The 19,909-nt window shown below is 41.5% G+C and overlaps 1 protein-coding gene and 1 long non-coding RNA gene across 4 annotated transcripts in view; one reads left to right on the forward strand and one right to left on the reverse strand.

The window, feature by feature from the left end:
• Positions 1–3,305: 3,305 nt before the first annotated feature.
• LOC138442777 (uncharacterized) lies at positions 3,306–18,167 on the reverse strand. Its single transcript, XR_011257891.1, has 3 exons — positions 17,879–18,167; positions 14,722–14,884; positions 3,306–3,862 (listed from the first exon to the last, which is right to left on the reverse strand). It is a non-coding gene; the product is annotated as an uncharacterized lncRNA (long non-coding RNA).
• LOC138442772 (medium-chain specific acyl-CoA dehydrogenase, mitochondrial) overlaps positions 18,099–19,909 on the forward strand; it is a 43,306-nt gene continuing 41,495 nt past the window's right edge. The window contains exon 1 of one of the 3 annotated variants that reach the window (XM_069594837.1): positions 18,099–18,380. In XM_069594837.1, coding sequence (XP_069450938.1) covers positions 18,351–18,380 — 30 coding nt within the window. In that variant the 5' untranslated portion in view covers positions 18,099–18,350. The remainder of the gene's footprint in view (positions 18,381–19,909) is intronic. The other 2 variants (XM_069594846.1, XM_069594857.1) reach the window with 2 other exon arrangements.

A 19,909-nucleotide genomic window follows, 5' to 3' on the forward strand; every position in this document is an offset into this window, starting at 1 on the left:
GTCTTACCAGACTCACTCCCATAATATACATATTAAGATGATAGGATTAGTCAGAAGTTTAGCAAGAAGGAGAAACACATCCTCGAGCAGGAAATATTATTGTTATATAGTCATTGGTACAGAGTTTAACGAAAACCTTGAGCAACTCATTCTTGAGCAAGCCTTTTGTTGTGCAAGCATCAGCTCTGGAATTAAAACGTTTGTCCTTTCCTCCTCCTTGAGAACTCCAGACCCCTATCTCCTCCTCAAGAGCCCCAGACCCCTTTGTCCTCTTCTGGGGCCCCGGACTTCTTATCAACTTGCCTAGGAATTGACTCTCTCAATAGGAGTATTGTTATATAGGAGAATGTCATTAGTATTTTTATAAAGGAGAATGTCCTTATTCTTAGGCGATGCATACTGAAGCATTAAGTTGAGAAAACAAAAATGACTATTAGCAATTTCATAAGGTTAAACTTAATATTTAGAAGCAAATGCCATGATGTCTGCAACTCGCTTTCAAATGCTTCAGCAGAAACATTAATACATGATAGATAAGTAGGTAGGTAGGCAGACAGATCAACTGAGTAAGACAAAACATTAAAAACTGATGAATGCTGGTGAAGAAATAAGAATACCCATTGGAAAAAGTCTTTCAACCTTTGTTGGCTTGAGATTTTTCAAAATACAAAATAGAAAAATGAGGGAAGTGAAACATTCAGCTTTGCCCAGTTAATGGTAAAACAGTTTAAGATAAACCTAGTCTCTTGGGAGATTAATGCTTAGTTTTTCAAGGTTCTTTTCCTCTTACTCTTTCTCTTCCCCTCTCATCTGTTGAAATCTGAACACAGAAGTTCATTTTATATCTTAACAACAGCACAGTTGGGCTGTCTTCTGGTCTACACATTGTGCTTCTTCCCTGGCATCCAAATAATGCATGGGTGACGCATAGCTTGCCTCACTGAGCTCTGGGCATTGGCTCATATATGTTTACTGTAATAACTGCTAAAATGGGTGGGTTTTGTCAGATCTCCTGGCATAGGCAATACAGGATGATGGCTCTCAAGAAGCTCAGCCATCTCCTCCTGCTGATCAGGCTACTTTCATTGATTTTCACTGATGCTGCAAATCCTCTGAGACTTGGCAAAATCCTCCATCTGGATCTCAGCTTGGAGTTACCTACTCACAGCTACCACTATTGTGTTCTTTGAACAGAGACCTCTACTGAGACCTCCTCTGCTGTGACTTCCTGGCAAGTATATTAATGTTTATTTCTAAACTACCCTTTATTTAGGACTTCCCTGGTGGCTCAGATGGTAAAGTGTCTGCCTACAATGCGGGAGACCTGGGTTCAATCCCTGGGTTGGGAAGGTCTCCTGGAGAAGCAAATGGCAACCCACTCCAGTATTCTTGCCTAGAAAATCCTATGGATTGAGGAGCCTGGTGGGCTACAGTCCATGGGGTCACAAAGAGTCAGACATGACTGAGTTGACTTCACTTTCATGTCTCACTTTCACCCTTTATGTATCTTCAGAGTTTCCCAGGAACCTCTCTATCTCTCCTGCCATATGCACCAGCTACTATTCTGCCTAAAACACCATGACACAAATTTTATGCTTCTGTGGCCATCCTCTGTTGATACAGGGTTTTCTCAAAGGCTTTCAAACTTGGAGAAGCTTTCCAAGTTTCTCCAAAACTTTCAACCCACACAATTGCACTATGAGCAAAGGAAACAGTCTCATCTCTGATGCACTTGTCTCTCACACACACCCCTTAACTCTTTCCCCAGCACTTCCTACTTTTCATACAATGGGACTTTTGTTGGATCATAGCCTCCATTCTTTCTCCATGATGATTCCTTTTTAAAAATAGAGTATTAGCTTTATTTTCAAATAACTAAAAATTTCCCTTGGTTAATAGAACACTTTCGAAATCTAGATGGCTTCTTTTCCTTTCAAAAGGCCTGAATTTCAAGACAAATGTCTGACAAGGGACTCAAGAAAGTTCACCAGGAGATTTCAAACTTAGCAAAGGTCATTTTTTCCAGGCGGATTATGCCTTCCTGGAAGCAATGATTGCCACTGACTCAGTGTGCAAGGAGCCACAGGGAAATGGCTTATGAGGAATTAAATACTCACTGGTTTCCTAAGCCAGAAACATTATCCTCATTAAGGTTGTCTAAGCATATTAAATCAGGAAATCTGAGGACTAGTCACAACTTGTCTACTGATATTCTTTGTGACTTAGGACTAATTCCATGATAAGAAAAATAATAGTAGCAGCAACTACTGAGTTCCTCTTATGCTGGCCAGTGATGCTTTAACTTTTTATACTCTTGTCCCAGCCTCCCAGTTATTATACTTATTCCTTGTCAATACCCTCTAGTCTTTGGCCCCAAGCATTTTATGTGAGAAAATACAAATTCTTACATACAGATGGCCAAGAAAAGCATGTGAAAAGATGCTCAGCATCAAGATGCTCTAATTAATATGCTTTGATGAGCATCAAAGATGCTCTAATTAATAGAGCAATGCAAATCAAAACTACAATGAGACATCACCTAACACCAGTCAGAATGGCCACCATCCAAAAATCTACAAATAATAAATGCTGGGGAGGGTGTGGAGAAATGGAAGCTTCCTACACTGTTGATGGGAACATAAATTGGTACAACCATTATGGAGAACAGTGTGGAGGTTCCTAACAAACTAAAAATAGAGTTATCATATGATCCTGCAATACCACTCTTGCATACACCTAGAGGAAACCATAATTCAAAAAGATACATGCATCCCAATGTTCACTGCAGCACTGTTTACACCAACCAAGATATGGAAGCAATCTAAATGTCCATCGACAGAGAAATGGATAAAGAAGATGTGGTACAAGTATACAATGAAATATTACTCAGCTATTAAAAAGAACAAAATAAAGTCATTTGCAGCAACATGGATGGAGCTAGAGATTGAGTAAAGTAGTCAGAAAAAGAAATATCATATGATATTGCTTACATGTGGAATCTTTAAAAATGGAATAAATTGTATTTATTTACAAAATAGAAATAGTCACATATGTAGAAAACAGCTTATGATTACTGGTGGGAATGGAGAGGAGGGATAAATTAGTATTGAGTAGATAACGAATAAGGACCTGCTGTACAGCACAGGGAACCCTTTCCAGTGCTCTATAATAACCTAAATGGGAAAAGAATGTTTAAAAGAGTGGATATATGTATAACTGATTCACTTTGCTGTACAGTAGAGAGCAACACAGCATTTTAAACCAACTTTAACATTTTTCTTTAAAAACTTTTAGAGAAACTTTACTTTTTTAAAATTTATTTAATTGGAGGCTAATTACTTTACAATATTATAGTGGTTTTCCCCATACATTGACATGAATCAGCCATGGGTGTACATGTGTTCCCCATCCTGAACCCCTCACCCACCTCCCTCCCCATCCTATCTCTCTGGGTCATCCCAGTGCATCAGCCCTGAGCACCCTGTCTCATGCAAGAAACTTTTCTTTAAAAAAAGAAATTTAAAAAGAAAGAAAACATAATCTCATAATTTAAACTGCTATTGTGCTTTTTGATATTTGCAGTCAACTTCTTTTTCTTTCTTTTTTTTTTTTTAGTTCTACAAGTTTATCGATACCAACCCATCTCTCTCCACCTTCATGCATGCGCATGGTCAGTCATAGAGCCCCATGGACTGCAGATCGCCAGGCTCCTCTGTCCATGGACTTTCCCAGGCAAGAACTGGAGTGAGTTGCCATTTCCTTCTCCAGGTGCAGTCACTTTTTAAACTGATACAAGTGGATGTAAGTGCAGGTAAGTTTGCAGATATTGGTGGCAGGATGTTGAGAAACTTTCTAACAGTGTCTACAGGAGATAAGATAAAGCTTAGTTTGAGGGAGTAAATTGTGGGGAAGAACATCTGAGAAAAATAGAACAATTTGACCTTCCTATTGTGGAGACTAAGGGAAAGAGATAACAAGAGATGCTGAAAGAATTCTGAGCATTGTTATGGCAAGACAGTGTTGAAGACAATGTATGTATAGGAGAATCAAGCTGGGAATTACTTTATTTTACTCAGTCAATGCGTAAGACCAGAGAAGGCAGGCAATTAAATTGATCTTTAGTGTATGCTTCGTAGGAAGGATTTGTGAAGATAAGAAGTTGAAGAGAAAATAATGTATTCTGGATTCCAGCCAGAATAAGGATGGATAGGATGAAGGGAGGAAACCAATCAGCTCACTCTACTACTAAAAATCCTTGCGATGGGCTTCCACTTCTTATAGAACATCCAAATCCTCAACATGCCAACATGGGAATGATCTGACCCATGACTGTTTCTAGCCTCCTCTGGTGTCACTCTTCCTTTTGTGCTCTTCACTGAAGCCATGTACAAAGTGGGCCAGAAGAAAAGAAGCTAAGTATATAGATTTTGATAAATTTTATTCCATTCCTTTCCCATGTACATCCCCCCAGGTTGGCTTTATAGTCAAATCTTTTTGGCTTCTGCAAGGTCATTTTCCAGTAGCCTGGCCCCTTTTCTCTGTTATTAGCAACACCCAGTGTTAATTTTTTCATCTTTTCTTCTCCTTGAAGCTTAATCGGTCTCTCTGCCTCCATTCTCTTATCTCCTTAATTCATCTTCACATTCACAAATGCCTTGGTTATGTTACTGTTACACAAAGCAAAGCATATTATTCTTCTATTCTGAAAGCTTATTTAACAAAGTACAAGCTCTCCATGTCACGTAAAGTTGTCTACTGTCTGGCCTCAGTTTACCTTTCCAGCTCCCTCTCTCTCTACTCTGCCCTCAGCACTTAATGTTCTAATCAAACTGAGCTTTTCACAGTTCCTTAAATACGTCATATATGTTCATATTTGTTGTTCACATTGTTTTTTCTGCATTGAATCCTCTACTTTCCATCTTCACCTTAAGGGATAGAGTCTTATTTATCCCTTAAGGCCTAGCCTATATGGTATTCACTCCAATCTCCTGCTGACAAGTAATTGCTCCTTTTTGTGCATTACATAGCATGACTTTTGTGCCTTATCATTAATATTTATTTTATTATTTATTTTAATATTTATTAAATATTTTAATATTTAATTCATATCTTGGTAAACTGTGTGGATGTCTATATCCCTACTAAACTAGATGGTCCATTAGGGTGGAGACTTTGTTCTTAACCACTGTAATGAGAGTTTAGCTCATTGTTTGTTGATGAACATCTCCTTGGCTAGAGTGGTAAAGTGAAAAGTGAAAGTGTTAGACACTCAGCTGTGTCCAACTCTTTTCGACCCTAGGGACTGTAGCCCACCAGGCTTCTCTGTCCATGGAAATCTCCAGGCAAAAGTACTGGAGTGGGTAGCTATTTCCTTCTGCAGAGCAGTAAAAGATAGGCCTGAGGCATGGGGCACCTTGGGATTAGGTTAGGGAGTCCCTGAAGTCTCTTGTAGGCAGCATATATTTGGGTCTTGAGTTTTTTTGGCATCCAGCTGCTCTGTGCTTTTTGATTATTGAGTTCAATCCATTTACTTTTAGGGTAATTATTGATATTTACCTGTCTCCTGAGAAATCTGTATGCAGGTCAAGAAACAACAGTAAGAACCAGACATGGAAAAATGGACTGGTTCCTAACTGGAAAAGGAGTACATCAGGGCTGTATAGTGTCACCTTGCTTGTTTAACTTATATTCAGAGTACATCATGTGAAATGCAGGGCTGGATGAAGCACAGCTGGAATCAAAATTGCAGGAAGAAGTATCAATAACCTCAGATATGCAGATGACACCACCCTTATGGCAGAAGGCGAAGAGGAACTAAAGATCCTCTTGATGAAACTGAAAGAGGAGAGTGGAAAAGCTGGCTTCAAACTCAACATTCAGAAAACTAAGATCATGGCTTCTGGTCCCATCACTTCATGGCAAATAGATGGGGAAATAATGGAAACAGTGGCAGACTTTATTTGGGAGGGCTCAAAAATCACTGCAGAGGTAAAAAAAAAAAAATCACTGCAGAAATTAAAAGACCCTTGCACCTTGGAAGAAAAGTTATGACAAACCTAGACAGAATATTAAAAAGCAGAGACATGACTTTACTGACAAAGGTCCGTATAGTCAAAGCTGTGGTTTTTCCAGTAGTCATGTATGGATGTGAGAATTGGACCGTAAAGAAAGCTGAGTGCCAAGGAATTGATGTTTTTGAACTGTGGTGTTGGAGAAGACTCTTGAGAGTCCTTTGGACAGCAAGGAGATCTAATCAGTCAATCCTAAAGGAAATCAGAGCTGAATATTCACTGGAAGGATTGATGCTGAAGCTGAAGCTATAATACTTTGGCCACCTGATGCGAAGAACTGACTCATTGGAAAAGACCCTGATGCTGGGAAAGATTGAATGTCAGAGGAGAAGGGGACAAAAGAGGATGACATGGTTGGATGGCATCACTGACTTGATGGACATGAGTTTGAACATGTTGTTGATGGTCAGGGAAGCCTGGCGTGGTGCAGTCCATGGGGGTTGCAAAGAGTCGGACACGACTGAGTGACTGAACTGAAGTAAACTGATTAATGTTTAAGGACTCTATAATGATGTCTTACCAATTGCTTTCTGACTAGTTGGTATTTCCACTATTTTTTTTCTCCTTCCAACCTTTGTGAATTGGTGATTTTCCATGGTGGTAAGTCTAATTTTTCTCTCTTTATGTTGTATAAATCTATTATAGGTTTTTGTGTTATGGTTACCATGTTATTACATGTGCATGCTTGTCTCTTCCTTTATTTCCCACTCTTTGCAACCCTATGGACTGTAGTCTGCCAGGCTCTTCTGTACATGGGATTCTCCAGGCAAGGATATTGAACTGGGTTGCCATACCCTCCTCCAAGGAACTTTCTCCACCCAGGGGTCTAACATGAGTCTCCTGCATTGCAGGCAGATTCTTTGCCACTGAGCCGCTGGGGAAGCCCATGGTTACTATGAGACTTACCCAAAACATAGATAAAATAATCTATTTTATCCTGATAGAAACTTAACTTCAATTGCATATAAAAACTTCACTTTTTTCTTCCTTCCTTTTATGACTTTGATGTCACAATTTATCTCTTTTTATACTGTGTATTTGTTAAGTTACAGTGACTATAGTTATTTTAAAACTTGTGTTTAACCTTTGTACTATAGTCAAATGGTTAACATACCCTCATGTTACAGAATTAGTCTTTTTTTGAGTTTTTTAAAAAAATGTTTACTTATTTATTTTTGGCTGTGCTAGATCTTCATTGCTATGCAGGCTTTTCTCTAGTTGTGGAGAGCAGGGGCTACTCTCTAGTTGCAGTGCACGAGCTTCTCATTGCAGTGGCTTCTCTTGTTGTGGAGCATGGACTACAGGGCACACGGGCTTCAGTAGTTGCAGTTCCCAGGCTCTGAAGCACAGGCTCAATAGTTGTGGCCTATGGGCTTAGCTGCTTTGCATCATGCGGGATCAAACGCATGTCTCCTGCATTGGCAGATGGCTTCTTTACTACTAAGCCATGAAGAAGCTCAGAATTAGCCTTCTAAATCTGACTATATATTTATCTTTACCAGTATGCTATGCATTTTCATATGTTTTCATGTCTAATTAGAATCTTTTCATTTCTGCTTGAAGAATTCCTTTCAGGATTTCTTGCAAGGTAGGATAAACTCTCTCAGAAAGTTTTTGTCTGGAAAAGTCCTTTTTCTCCTTCATATCTGAAGGATATTCTTGCTGGATAAAGTATTCCTGACTGGCATGTTTTTCTTTTAAAACTTTGACTGTTATCAGTCCACTTTCTCCTGGCCTATAGGGTTTCTGCTGAGAAATTTACTGATAGCCTAATGGAGGTTCTTTTGGAGTTTACGCCCTTTATTCCTTTGCTGGTTTTAAGATTATACTTGTCTTTGATTTTTGACAGTTTCATTATAATGTACCTTGGAGAAGGTCTTTTTGCACTGAGATAATGGAGTAATCTATTTGCTGTGAACTTGTATGTCTAAGTCTCTCCCCAGGCTTGAGAAATTCTCAACAACTTTTTTTTTTCTTTAAATAGCCTTTCTGCCCCTTTCTCCCCTCTTCTCCATCTGGAACTTCAATTATTCTAATATTTGTCCATGATGTCCCATAGATTATGCAGGCTTTCTTCTCTCTTTCTCATTCGTTTTACTTTGTTCTCCTTTGGCTGGATTATTTCAAAGTTTCCATCCTTTAAGACCCTTGATTCATTCTATCTTTAGTCTGTTCTGCTGTGGACACCCTCTATTGCATTTTTCATTACCTTCATTGGCTTCTTCAGCTCTGGACTTTCTGTTTGGTTCTTTTCAATTATTTCCATTTTCACCAAAAGTCTCATTTTGTTCAGGTATTGTTTTTCAGATTTCATTGAATCGAACTTTTTGGTCACTCATTGAGTTTCCTCAAACAGCCGCCTTGAATTCTTTATCAGATACACGGCAAAATTCCATTTCTTTGAATTTGCATGCTGGAGGATTATTGTGATCTTTTGATAATAACGAGTTTCCTTGATTGTTCATGTTCCTGGGTGGGGGGTTGCATTTCTGTTCTTGCCTTTGAGGTGGCAGATACCTCCTCAAAACTTTACTTACTGACTTCTGGTGGCAGGGTTTTTTGTTGGTCCAGCTTATGTGAGCTGCTTTTTCCAGCCGTGTATGGACATACCTGCTTCACTCTTCTTGCTCCCTCTTGTGGCAGAATTCTTAAATTTTATGTCTTTTCTGGTTCTTACAACTCACTAGTTGGCTGTTGACAACCTTCCTTTTGTTTTCCAGAAGGTGACACTAAAACTCAAGTTTGTGGGTTCTCTTTTGCCCACAGACCCTGGCCAGTTTTCTGAAGGGACTCCCTGTTCAGGTGAGCTTGCTTTCTCTACTGCACTGAGGAACAGGCACCAAGAGTCAGCTGCAGAGTGTGAGGAAGTGCTGGTTTAGCTCTCAGGGCCTTGAGGGTGCCCATGGGCCATGTTGGGTTAGCCTTGGATGAGGTTTTTCTAGCGTCTCACAAGTAAGCTTCCTGCTGGAGTCCTGATAGTAGTCAGCAGGAATCTCACTCCCTTAATTAGTCCTTTGATATTCCCTTCTGCCTCCTTCTTGATCTTCTCCCTCCCTCAAGTCGTGGGGGTCCAACCTCAATGCTCTGGGTGCCACAGAACAGTAACCAGCTTTTCCAGCAGTGTTCCACATAGCTGAGGTAGCCAGGCACTCACCCACCATTCTCCTATTTCCTCCATGAGATAGGTCACCACTGGCTAGTTCAGCTTCACATCTGTGCTGCTTTGGAGGCCAGGCAAAGCTCTTCTTCTCTGTGATACATCAAAACTTATATTCTTTTCTGTTCAAATGAAGAGCTGTAATCTCTCTTTGGGAAGGCTGGACTTTTATTAAGTCTATCTTGGTGTTCCTCCACCAGAATCATGACGGACTATGGCTACTTCATAAGCTCCTGTTCCACTGCTGGCACCAAGGTATGTCTGCCTATTACCCAATGCGCAGACTCCTCCTCAGCCCCTTGACGTATTGTGTTGAATCCCACAGAGGTACTTTTGTTCATAGATAGATGCCTAATTAAATTGTTTAAAAGGAAGGGGACAAAAGTGGGTTGTCTTACAATGCTGACATCATTCTCTTGCTTCTGTACTATGAATTGGAAGGGAACTTATAGTCCATCTAATTCAACTTCTCCAGTTTAAACATAAGGAAACTGAAACATAATAACTTGAAACAGTTTGGTGTATATGCAAGTGAAAGTGAAGTTGCTCAGTTCAGTTCAGTTCAGTCGCTGAGTTGTGTCCAACTCTTCACGACCCCATGAATCGCGGCACGCCAGGCCTCCCTGTCCATCAACAACTCCCGGAGTTCACTCAGACTCCTGTCCATCGTGTCTGTGATGCCATCCAGCCATCTCATCCTCTGTCGTCCCGTTCTCCTCCTGCCCCCAATCCCTCCCATCATCAGAGTCTTTTCCAAAGAGTCAACTCTTCACATGAGGTGGCCAAAGTACTGGAGTTTCAGCTTTAGCATCAGTCCTTCCAAAGAACATCCAGGACTGATCTCCTTTAGAATGGACTTGTTGGATCTCCTTGTACTCCAAGGGACTCTCAACAGTCTTCTCCAACACCACAGTTCAAAAGCATCAATTCTTCGGTGCTCAGCTTTCTTCACAGTCCCACTCTCACATTCATATGTGACTACTGGAAAAACCATAGCCTTGACCAGATGGACCTCTGTTGGCAAAGTAATGTCTCTGCTTTTGAATATGCTATCTAGGTTGGTCATAACTTTTCTTCCAAGGAGTAAGCATCTTTTAATTTCATGGCTGCAGTCACCATCTGCAATGATTTTGGAGCCCCCCAAAAATAAAGTCTGACATTGTTTCCACTATTTCCCCATCTATTTGCCATGAAGTGATGGGACCAGATGCCATGATCTTTGTTTTCTGAATATCGAGCTTTAAGCCAACTTTTTCACTCTCCTCTTTCACTTTCAGCAAGAGGCTTTTTAGTTCCTCTTCACTTTCTGCCATAAGGGTGGTGTCTTCTGCATATCTGAGGTGATTGATATTTCTCCCGGCAGTCTTGATTCCAGCTTATGCTTCTTCCAGCCCAGTGTTTCTCATGATTTACTCTGCATAAAAGTTAAATAAGGAGGGTGATAATATACACCCTTGATGTACTATTTGGAACCAGTCTGTTGTTCCATATCCAGTTCTAACTTCTGGTCTAACTTCCTGACCTGCATATAGGTTTCTCAAGAGGCAGGTCAGGTGGTCTGGTATTCCCATCTCTTGAAGAATTTTCCACAGTTTATTGTGATCCACAGAGTCAAGGGCTTTGGCATAGTCAATAAAGCAGAAATAGATGTTTTTCTGAAACTCTCTTGCTTTTTCCATGATCCAGCGGATGTTGGCAATTTGATCTCTGGTTCCTCTGCCTTTTCTAAAACCAGCTTGAACATCAGGGAGTTCACGGTTCATGTATTGCTGAAGCCTGGCTTGCAGAATTTTGAGCATTACTTTACTAGCGTGTGAGATGAGTGCAACTGTGCGATAGTTTGAGCATTCTTTAGCATTGCCTTTCTTTGGGATTGGAATGAAAACTCAGCCATGTCCAGTTCTTTTCCACTCGGTGGACTGTAACCCATTTGGCTCCTCTGTCCATGGGATTCTACAGGCAAGAACACTGGAGTGGGTTGCCATTTCCTTCTCCAGGAAATCTTCCTGACCCAGGGATCAAACTCAGGTCTCCCGCATTGCAGGCAAATTCTTTACTGAGTCACCAGGAAATCCCAGGTAAGCAGTTTGAAAAAAAAAAAAAAAAAGCCTATGAGAGATTCCTTCCATTGCTACCTAATCCAAAGTTTCCCAAGTTTAATACAAAATTTTTACACATTTGAGTGTGTGAGACAAAACTGATGGCATCTGGAACCTATGAGGAGCAATACCCTGATGACCAAAGTCAAAACTCTAAAATATGAAGGAATTCCTTTGCAGTCCAGTGACTGGGACTCTGAGCTTTCATTGCCAATGGTGTGGATTCAATCCCTGGTTGGGGATCTGAGGCCCCACAGGCTGTGAGACAAAAAAAAAATAAAGAGGTTCCCCTTCAATTCAGGCCATCATTGCTTTATATCTGATTTTATAAAAACCTTCCTTCCTAGCTTGTTTCCTTGCTTTCATAGTTTCCTCTCTATAAATTCGTTTCATAGATCTCTAAGATCACGTGCCACCTCCCTAACCTAAAATGAATGTCTCATTTCATCAGTCACTTAATTTAAAACTCCTGACTATCCTTCATTGGCTTCCAGAATAGAATAATGATTAAAGGATAAGAGACAGGTCTAGATTCAAATCATGGCTCTTCCCTGTCATTTTCTTTGATATTGCAAGCTGTGTTTCAAGTAACTCACTTAAACACCATGGTCTTTGATTTATACAACTGATGAATGGGGATGAGAATTTAAGATTTAGATTCTAGAGTTCAGTTAAATTTAAAAATCTCCCTTCCACATAGCTTAATTACTTGAATAGTTAATGGAAAAGAGCAACTTTTTAAAGCAGCAAAAACATATCAACAGCCACCAAACAAGGGGAAAGTCATGTCATAACCTTCAAAGATTGGGGACTATCAAAGAAAAATACACAAGTTTCCAAAAATGTACAGAACAAAGCTCAGAGCAGTATGGCAAGCCTTTTAACATCAGCCTCCAAACTATGTAGGGAAGATAAATGAACAAGATCCTGAAAACTTTAAACCACCCTCCCAACCTGCCCTGAAACCTGGGAAAGAGAGATTCAGATGAGATATGAAGACAAAGAACTTTGCAAAGGTGCCAAAGTTTTACCCTAACTACCTTTTTGTCCTGCCAGAAAAGGGAAACTTTTGACTCTCTTTCAGCTGGGGAAAAATGGAGAGGATAGCAGAACAATCATAAACAGCCAGAGTTGATTATTTCTAGCAATAAATGGGGATTTAGCAGAAAGGAAGAAAAAAAAAAGGAATAATTAGGACAAGAGTCTCTGAGGGAGGCAAAGTAGAGAAGAGGTATTCTTAATGCCTGAAGGGAAGTAACCTACACATGTGTTATTGATACAAGACAAAACTCTCATTTTCGACTCATGTTTTCCTCGGAGGAAGACAGAGTGGGGGTTGGGAGGAAGAGAAATTGCAAATTGCTGATTGGAAGCAATGGGTGTTTGTGGAAAGGAAAAATTGATAGCATTGAAGTAGACTCCAGTAAAAAAAAAAAAAAACTAAACAAAGCAAAATTTTAGATTACCTTTACTAAAGGAAACAAAGAAGTCAGGGCTCCAAGATGACCAGAAGGAATAATCCAAAGCCCATTGATATTCTTAGTGTGATAGAAATAAACCCCAGTGGCCAGACAGAGTTTAGCATAGGAAATATTTAACGAAATCCCAGGAGGGTAGAGTGTAGGTATCCAAACAAAGGCTGTACACAGCCACAGCTGAGCTCTTCCCTCCTCTCTGAACCTTAGGTAATAGCTGCTGCTGCTGTTAAGTCGCTTCAGTCGTGTCCGACTCTGTGTGACCCCATAGACGGCAGCCCACCAGGTTCCCCCGTCCCTGGGATTCTCCAGGCAAGAACACTGGAGTGGGTTGCCATTTCCTACTCCAAAGCATGAAAGTGCAAAGTGAAAGTGAAGTCGCTCAGTCGTGTCCAACCCTCAGCGACCCCATGGACTGCAGCCTTCCAGGCTCCTCAGTCCATGGGGTTTGCCAGGCAAGAGTACTCGAGTGGGTTGCCATTGCCTTCTCCGAAGGTAATAGCTAAACAAGTGGAATTCATCTGCACTATAGCAAAGCAAATAGAAGCTGTTCATATGCCATATAAAAAAAGATGAAAAGAAAGGGCACAATAACTTTGCAAACACATATTGGCAAAAATAAATAAATATGGGAAAGGAGAACACAGATGAAGAAATCATTCTGGAAGTTAGCAGAGCCCCAAAAAGAAAATATTCTTCCTCATACAGACATTAATGAGAACATAAAATTAATTTTTAAAAGGGGTAAAGCACTATTAAAATTAAAAGGGAGAATGCAAATCTTAGAAAAACTGAGAACCATGTAATACTGTATTAGCACTAAAAAAGCTAGAAATCACAAAGATAGCTCTATTGAGTGTAATTTCAAACTCCAAACCCATTCTAATTTAAATTTCTTCTAGCCACTAAGCCACAGAGAAAAATCCACCCACCAAGCAGGAGATGCAGGTTCTATCCCTGGGTCAGGAAGATTCCTTGAAGAAGGAAATGGCAACCCACTCCAGTATTCTTCCCTGGGAAATCTCATGGACAGAGGAGCCTGGCAGGCTACAGTCTATGGAGTTGCAAGAGTCAGACACTTAGCAACTAAACAACAACATCCTCTAACCCATGTGGAATAGCAGGTCAAAATTAGCTTTTCTTCTTTTCTGGCTCCATCTCATCAATTTTCTAGTCGCTGTTTCTAATATCTGGTGGGTGGGAGGGTAAGTATGGGTGTGTGTGTGTGTGTGTGTGTGTGTGTTAGTTGCTCAGTGGTGTCCAACACTGGGACCCCGTGGACTATAGCCCGCCAGGCTCCTCTGTCCATGGAGTTCTCCAGGCAAGAATACTGGAGTCGGTAGCCGTTTCCTTCTCCAGGGGATCTTCCCAACCCAAAGATCAAACCAGGGTCTCCTTCATTGGAAACAGATTCTTTCCTGTCTGAGTTACTAGGGAAGCCCGCTGGGGTGATGAGGCACAGTTTTTGTGGAGGAACGGTTGTAATCTACCGACAGGACCCTCTAGGTGGCAGTAGTCAATTGCTTACTATGGGGTACTTTTGTCAGTTCTTTGTAAATTACATGGTTGCCTGGTCTGCCCTTCTTTCTCTCTGGCTCCTGGATTTCTGGAACCTATTCTCCGTTCCTGCTCCTCAGGTAGCACACATGGTTAGTATCATTTCCACAGAGTCCTTACCAAACCTCAAAAACACACACCTTTATCCCGCTATGGGAGGAAGGACAGTCCAGTCTCAACGTAACCACCTGTGTGTTCAGCTACCAGGTGGGGCCATTCCAGCCACAGCATCTCACCTTTAGAATACTCATTGATAAGACCCTTACATTCCTAGAGATGTGCATAAAACTCACCAAGTAGACTCCTAAAAAAAAAAAAAAATTCTTGACTTGAAAAGAGGAGGCATCTATCATATTCTGTACCTTTTAGTAACAGTATTAGCAGTAGCAATCATACAGGGCAGTTTGTCAGGTCTAAGTTTCAGAATAGGTAAAAAGACAGCTTGGCTTCCGTTCAAGTTTTCTTTGTTTTTGTTATTCAAGGTTTCTTTTACTTCTGTTTACTCCCAAAGCAGTAAATACATTGCTGTTGATAAAAACAAAATAAAAAAGAGGTCAGAGAATGCAGCTCCCCATGCTTTAAATGCATTCCACAGAAGTTCATTCAAAGTTCATTGCAACTGCAGCCTGCCTGTCTTTTCCAGGTTGGAAAAGAATGTGGACCTCATAACAGCCAGATCAAAAACCAGAAACAACTTAGAACACCAATGTGCAGGGTACTAAGTCGCTTCAGTCCTGTCTGACTCCGTCTGACCCCACGGACTAGCTTGCCAGGCTCCTCGGTCCATGGGTTCTCCAGGCAAGAATACTGGAGTGGGTTGCCATGCCCTCCTCTAAGGGATCGTCCTGACGCAGGGAATAAACCAGCATCTCTTATGTCTCCTATTTTGGCAGGTGGGTTCTTTACCACTAGTGCTACCTCAGAAGCCCAACAGAAGGCAATAATTCTGTTATGCAGAGAGCCACATTCTCCAAGGCCCTGAAATTCTTGTCATACTGGCACCTGGCAAATGCCTCTTCTCTGAGCAAGTTCTGAGTGCATAGAAGTTTCTATTTGTGTCTGTTGATAGCATATTGAAAAGCAGAGACATTACTTTCCCAATTAAGGTCCATCTAATCAAGGCTATGGTTTTTCCAGTAGTCATGTATGGATGTGAGAGTTGGACTGTGAAGAAAGCTGAGTGCTGAAGAATTGATGCTTTCGAACTGTGGTGTTGGAGAAGGCTCTTGAGAGTCCCTTGGACTGCAAGGAGATCCAACCAGTCCATTCTGAAGGAGATCAGTCCTGGGTGTTCTTTGGAAGGACTGATGCTAAAGCTGAAACTCCAGTACTTTGGCCACTTCATGCAAAGAGTTGACTCATTGGAAAAGACTCTGATGCTGGGAGGGATTGGGGGCAGGAAGAGAAGGGGACGACAGAGGATGAGATGGCTGGATGGCATCGCTGACTCGATGGACTTGAGTCTGAGTGAACTCCGGGAGCTTGTGATGGACAGGGAGGCCTGGTGTGCTGTGATTCATGGGGTGGCAGAGTTGGACATGACTGAATGACTGAACTGAACTGAAGTTATAAAGAAAAACAAGAGAGAGGGGATGGAAGAGAGGAAGGTACTGTAGTTAAGAGGAGAGGAAAGAAAATGAAAACACTGAGAAAAGCAAGAGCTGCTATTGGTAGTTTTCTGCACAATAAGGAATAAAGGAAGGGATAGGGAGACATTTAGATGTGGTTTCAGAATGGAAGATAATAAATCAATAGAAGAGAAGGGGATTTAACAGATCATAACCATGGATTATAAAGAATGTCTACAATTTCCTTGGAGAGATATAAGTAAAAGAGTACAATTCCTCTTATTTAATACTTTCATTTTTATACTATGCGCACATAACTCTGTAGAGACTGGGCTATGTGAGGCCTAACCCTTTATTAATATTATAAAAGAGGTTTGTACAAGGCTGGTATATTTAAAATGGATAACAAACACAGACCTATTACATAGCACTTAGACCTTTGCTCAATGTTATATGGCAGCCTGCATGGGAGTGGGGTTTGGGGTAGAATGGATACATGTATATGTATGGCTGAATCCCTTTGCTATTCACTTGAAACTATCACAACATTGTTAATCTGTTATACCCCAATACAAAGTTAAAAGTTAAAAAAAAAAAGGTTTGTACAAAGAGCATACAGGAGAAATTATTTTATTTGATAGATAGCTCTGGGAATTTCACCAAAGGTGACATTTGAGCTGCCTTTCCTTAGGATAAATAAAAATCAGATGGAGATCCAAGAGGCAGGGTATTATGTACAGAGGGATTAGTTCATGCAAAAACATGCTAGAGAAGTATGAGAAATAGGAGGTGGAGCAATCAGATGGGCTAGAAATTAAAAGTTCTTTCCTGTTAGACAATTAGGTTTCAACTCTATCCTACAAATAACAAGACAGGGAAGATGATAAAATTAGCAACCTTCAGATTGTGATTTTAGAAAGATAAACAAAGCCTTTATGATGCCTAGATAATTCTCTTTGTACCTAGTTTGTTGAGAGATTTTATTTTAAAAAACGTATTTATTTATTTAGGGGTATTATTGGGTATTGGGTCTTCAAAATTTAGGGGTGAGTGATGAGGGCCTAAATTAGGATGAAAGTTTAAAGTGTTGAAAATGTTAATCCTTCAGCCATGTCCTACTTCTGGAGACCCCATTGACTGTAGCCCTGTCAGGCTCCTCTGTCCACAGAATTCTCCAGGCAAGAATACCAGAGTGGGGAGCCATTCCCTTCTCCAGAGGATCTTTCCAATCCAGGGATCCAACCCTAGGGCTCTTCCACTGCAGGCAGACTCTTTACCATCTAAGCCATCAGGGAAGCCCCCTCAATTAGGATGGGGCCAACAAAAATGAAAAGTACTAGGAACCCTGGGAAGCATTCATACCCTCAACTCGCACTGGGCTTTTATTAGCTTTCACAAATACACAGCTTTACAAATTGCCGGGCATTGTAATACCATGGTTATCTCAGTGAAAGTGAGGTCCCTCAGTCCTATCTGACTCTTTGCGACCCCACGGACTGAGTCAGACACGACTGAAGTGACTTAGCAGCAGCAGCAGCTGCAGACTGTAGCCTAAGGCTCCTCTGTCCATGGGATTTTCCAGGCAATAATACTGGAATGGATTGCCATTTCCTTCTCAAGGGGATCTTCCCAACCCAGGGATCGAACCCAGGGATCGAACCCAGGGCTACCGCATTTGTAGACAGACGCTTAACGTCTGAGCCACCAGGGAAGTCATAGTAATAAATAGCCTTGGGAAGATTCAGAAATGTTGTGATCTCTCAAGTGATTACATTCCTCTTTGATTTAAATCACAAACATCCTTCTGCTTTGGGTCCAGTGTTTCAGAGAAAAGTACCCTTTATCCCCTCGAAGCAGAAACGATTTGAGTCTGAGAGGTGTCTCCGGATAAAAGTCAAGATCGAAAACCAGCAGACGCCTTTCTTCCAAACTCCTCGCCAAGCCCTCTCACCTATTCTCAGCCTGCTACGTGACCCTTGAATCTCGGGGCTGGGCGCCTGCAGTCCGCCCAGCCCCCGCCTCCGCCACCGTTCGCCCTCCGGGTGGTCTCCGCACGGCTGTCAGCCCCAGTCTTCACCCAACAGGGCTCGTCGACTGAATTCAAAGGACTGACGGGAAGATATGCTTTTTCAGGGAAACTCATTGCGTCCTGTCAGGAGAGCACATTAGACCTCCCTCCAAGATGGCGGCGGCCGCAGAGAGGAGCCGTTGCCGATTGAGCATGCGGTCAACTAAGCCGCGCAGGCTGCCGCCTCCTCCGTCTTTCGTTTTCCTTTCTGTCCCTTCCAACTGAGGCCCCGCCCACAACTTTTGAGTGTGGGCGGGGACATAATATAAGCAGGGGCAGATGAGTGCCTAGCCTGGCGCGTTGACGGAGTTGTCACAACCGGGTTAGAGACTGCATAACCGGACGGGCAGACACCATGATCACGCTGTTTAGGCGAAGCTGCGGGGTGAGAGGAAGAGCAGGGCTCGGCGCGGGTGGGAAGTGGAGGTTGTGGTGTTCGGGAGGAGGCCGGGCGGGGTGGGGAGTTGCTGTAAGGAAGGAGCCCAATCGTTAGGCGCATTGGCACCCGCTTACGCCGCTCCTGGTAGGAACCAGGATTCCGGACCCTCGCCTGGCTTTCGCGCCCACCCATTCCTCGCACTGTGGGACGGAATGCTGTCTGGGTTTTCAGTTTCCTGTATCTCCTTGGCAATTGCCCCGTATATAGATTGCGTCCGCTTTTCAGAGTATCTCTTTTCTTTCTCTGGCCCGAGAACCTTCCAAAGATTTCCCGGAGGAGTCTTGTTTTATCCTGAAGTAAACCCGTCTTTTAATTGGCCAGGGCCTAAAAATTACAACCGTGTCTTTGCTGAACTAGTTTATTTTCTCTTGGAGGACACTCTCTTGGCTCTCAGTCCCTACACTAAGAAGGAAGTCTTCTGTGATGTATATACCACAAAGTGCAGAATTCAGATAGTCTTTCCCTTGGGTGCCTGCCAAGTAAGGAGGAAAAGGAAAATGGAGCAGGTGCTCCTTAGGATACTTAGTATATTTTAATACCCAGTTGGTTTTACAGTATGGAGGGAGGTGCTTCCAGGTTGTGTACGTAAATAAAGGAGAAAAGAAAATCCCAGAGCAGAATTTTCTGTGAAGCTCGTCTGTTTATTCTAGTGTCTCACAGATTTTAAATTGTCTCAGCTACTAGATACAGTTGGCTATCTTAAATATTATTGCCATTTATATGTTATTTATAATTGAGAAAGTTATGTCTTGTACAAAATAGTGTCGGGTTTAGAGTAATTCTAATGGATTATTGCCCAGTATTTGTCATTGCTATACAAGTTAATGGGTGCTGAAGGCAGAAATCGAGGGATTTAAAAAATGATTTTAAATGCTGATACCAGGAAAAAAGACCTGGATTTCTCAATCTCGGGGCGGGGGCGGGGGGCGGGGGGCGGGGGGTTGTTGCAGGGACGAAATAGATACAGAAAAACCTGATCCAGAAAATTTACGCCACTTTGACACTCCCATATAACTCAGACTTTTAATTCCTAAGAAATATGCAAAAGTTTTCAGTTATAGCTGTGCTGTTATTGAAAAGTTAATGCTTGATTAAAGTTGCTACCCTTGGAGGTTTTGAATTCCGTATTTCTGGCGGAGAACCCAGAGTTAATAACATTCATAGATGGTTTTGCTTCCAGGACATTAACTTACTTTGATCATCTGGACAGTTACCCAGTAAGGTTAACCTCATTTTCCAGGTTTGGAAATAAGTTAATAAACAAGTTTGTGGACATTGTTCCCTGGCTGTAACTACCTTTATACTTTGTTTTATGTAACAGATTTTCCTGTAGGGTCATATGTAAACTCTTTGTAAATTATTTTAAATACACTGATAATTCCCTATTTAAACTATATTGTGAGGTCTGATTTTGTACCATGTTGTCTAAACACATATTTAGAAGAGGTTTTTAGTTTGATTTTCGTGCAATGTTT

The sequence above is a fragment of the Ovis canadensis genome, chromosome 1 (genome assembly GCF_042477335.2).
Source record: "Ovis canadensis isolate MfBH-ARS-UI-01 breed Bighorn chromosome 1, ARS-UI_OviCan_v2, whole genome shotgun sequence".
Lineage (NCBI taxonomy): Eukaryota > Metazoa > Chordata > Mammalia > Artiodactyla > Bovidae > Ovis > Ovis canadensis.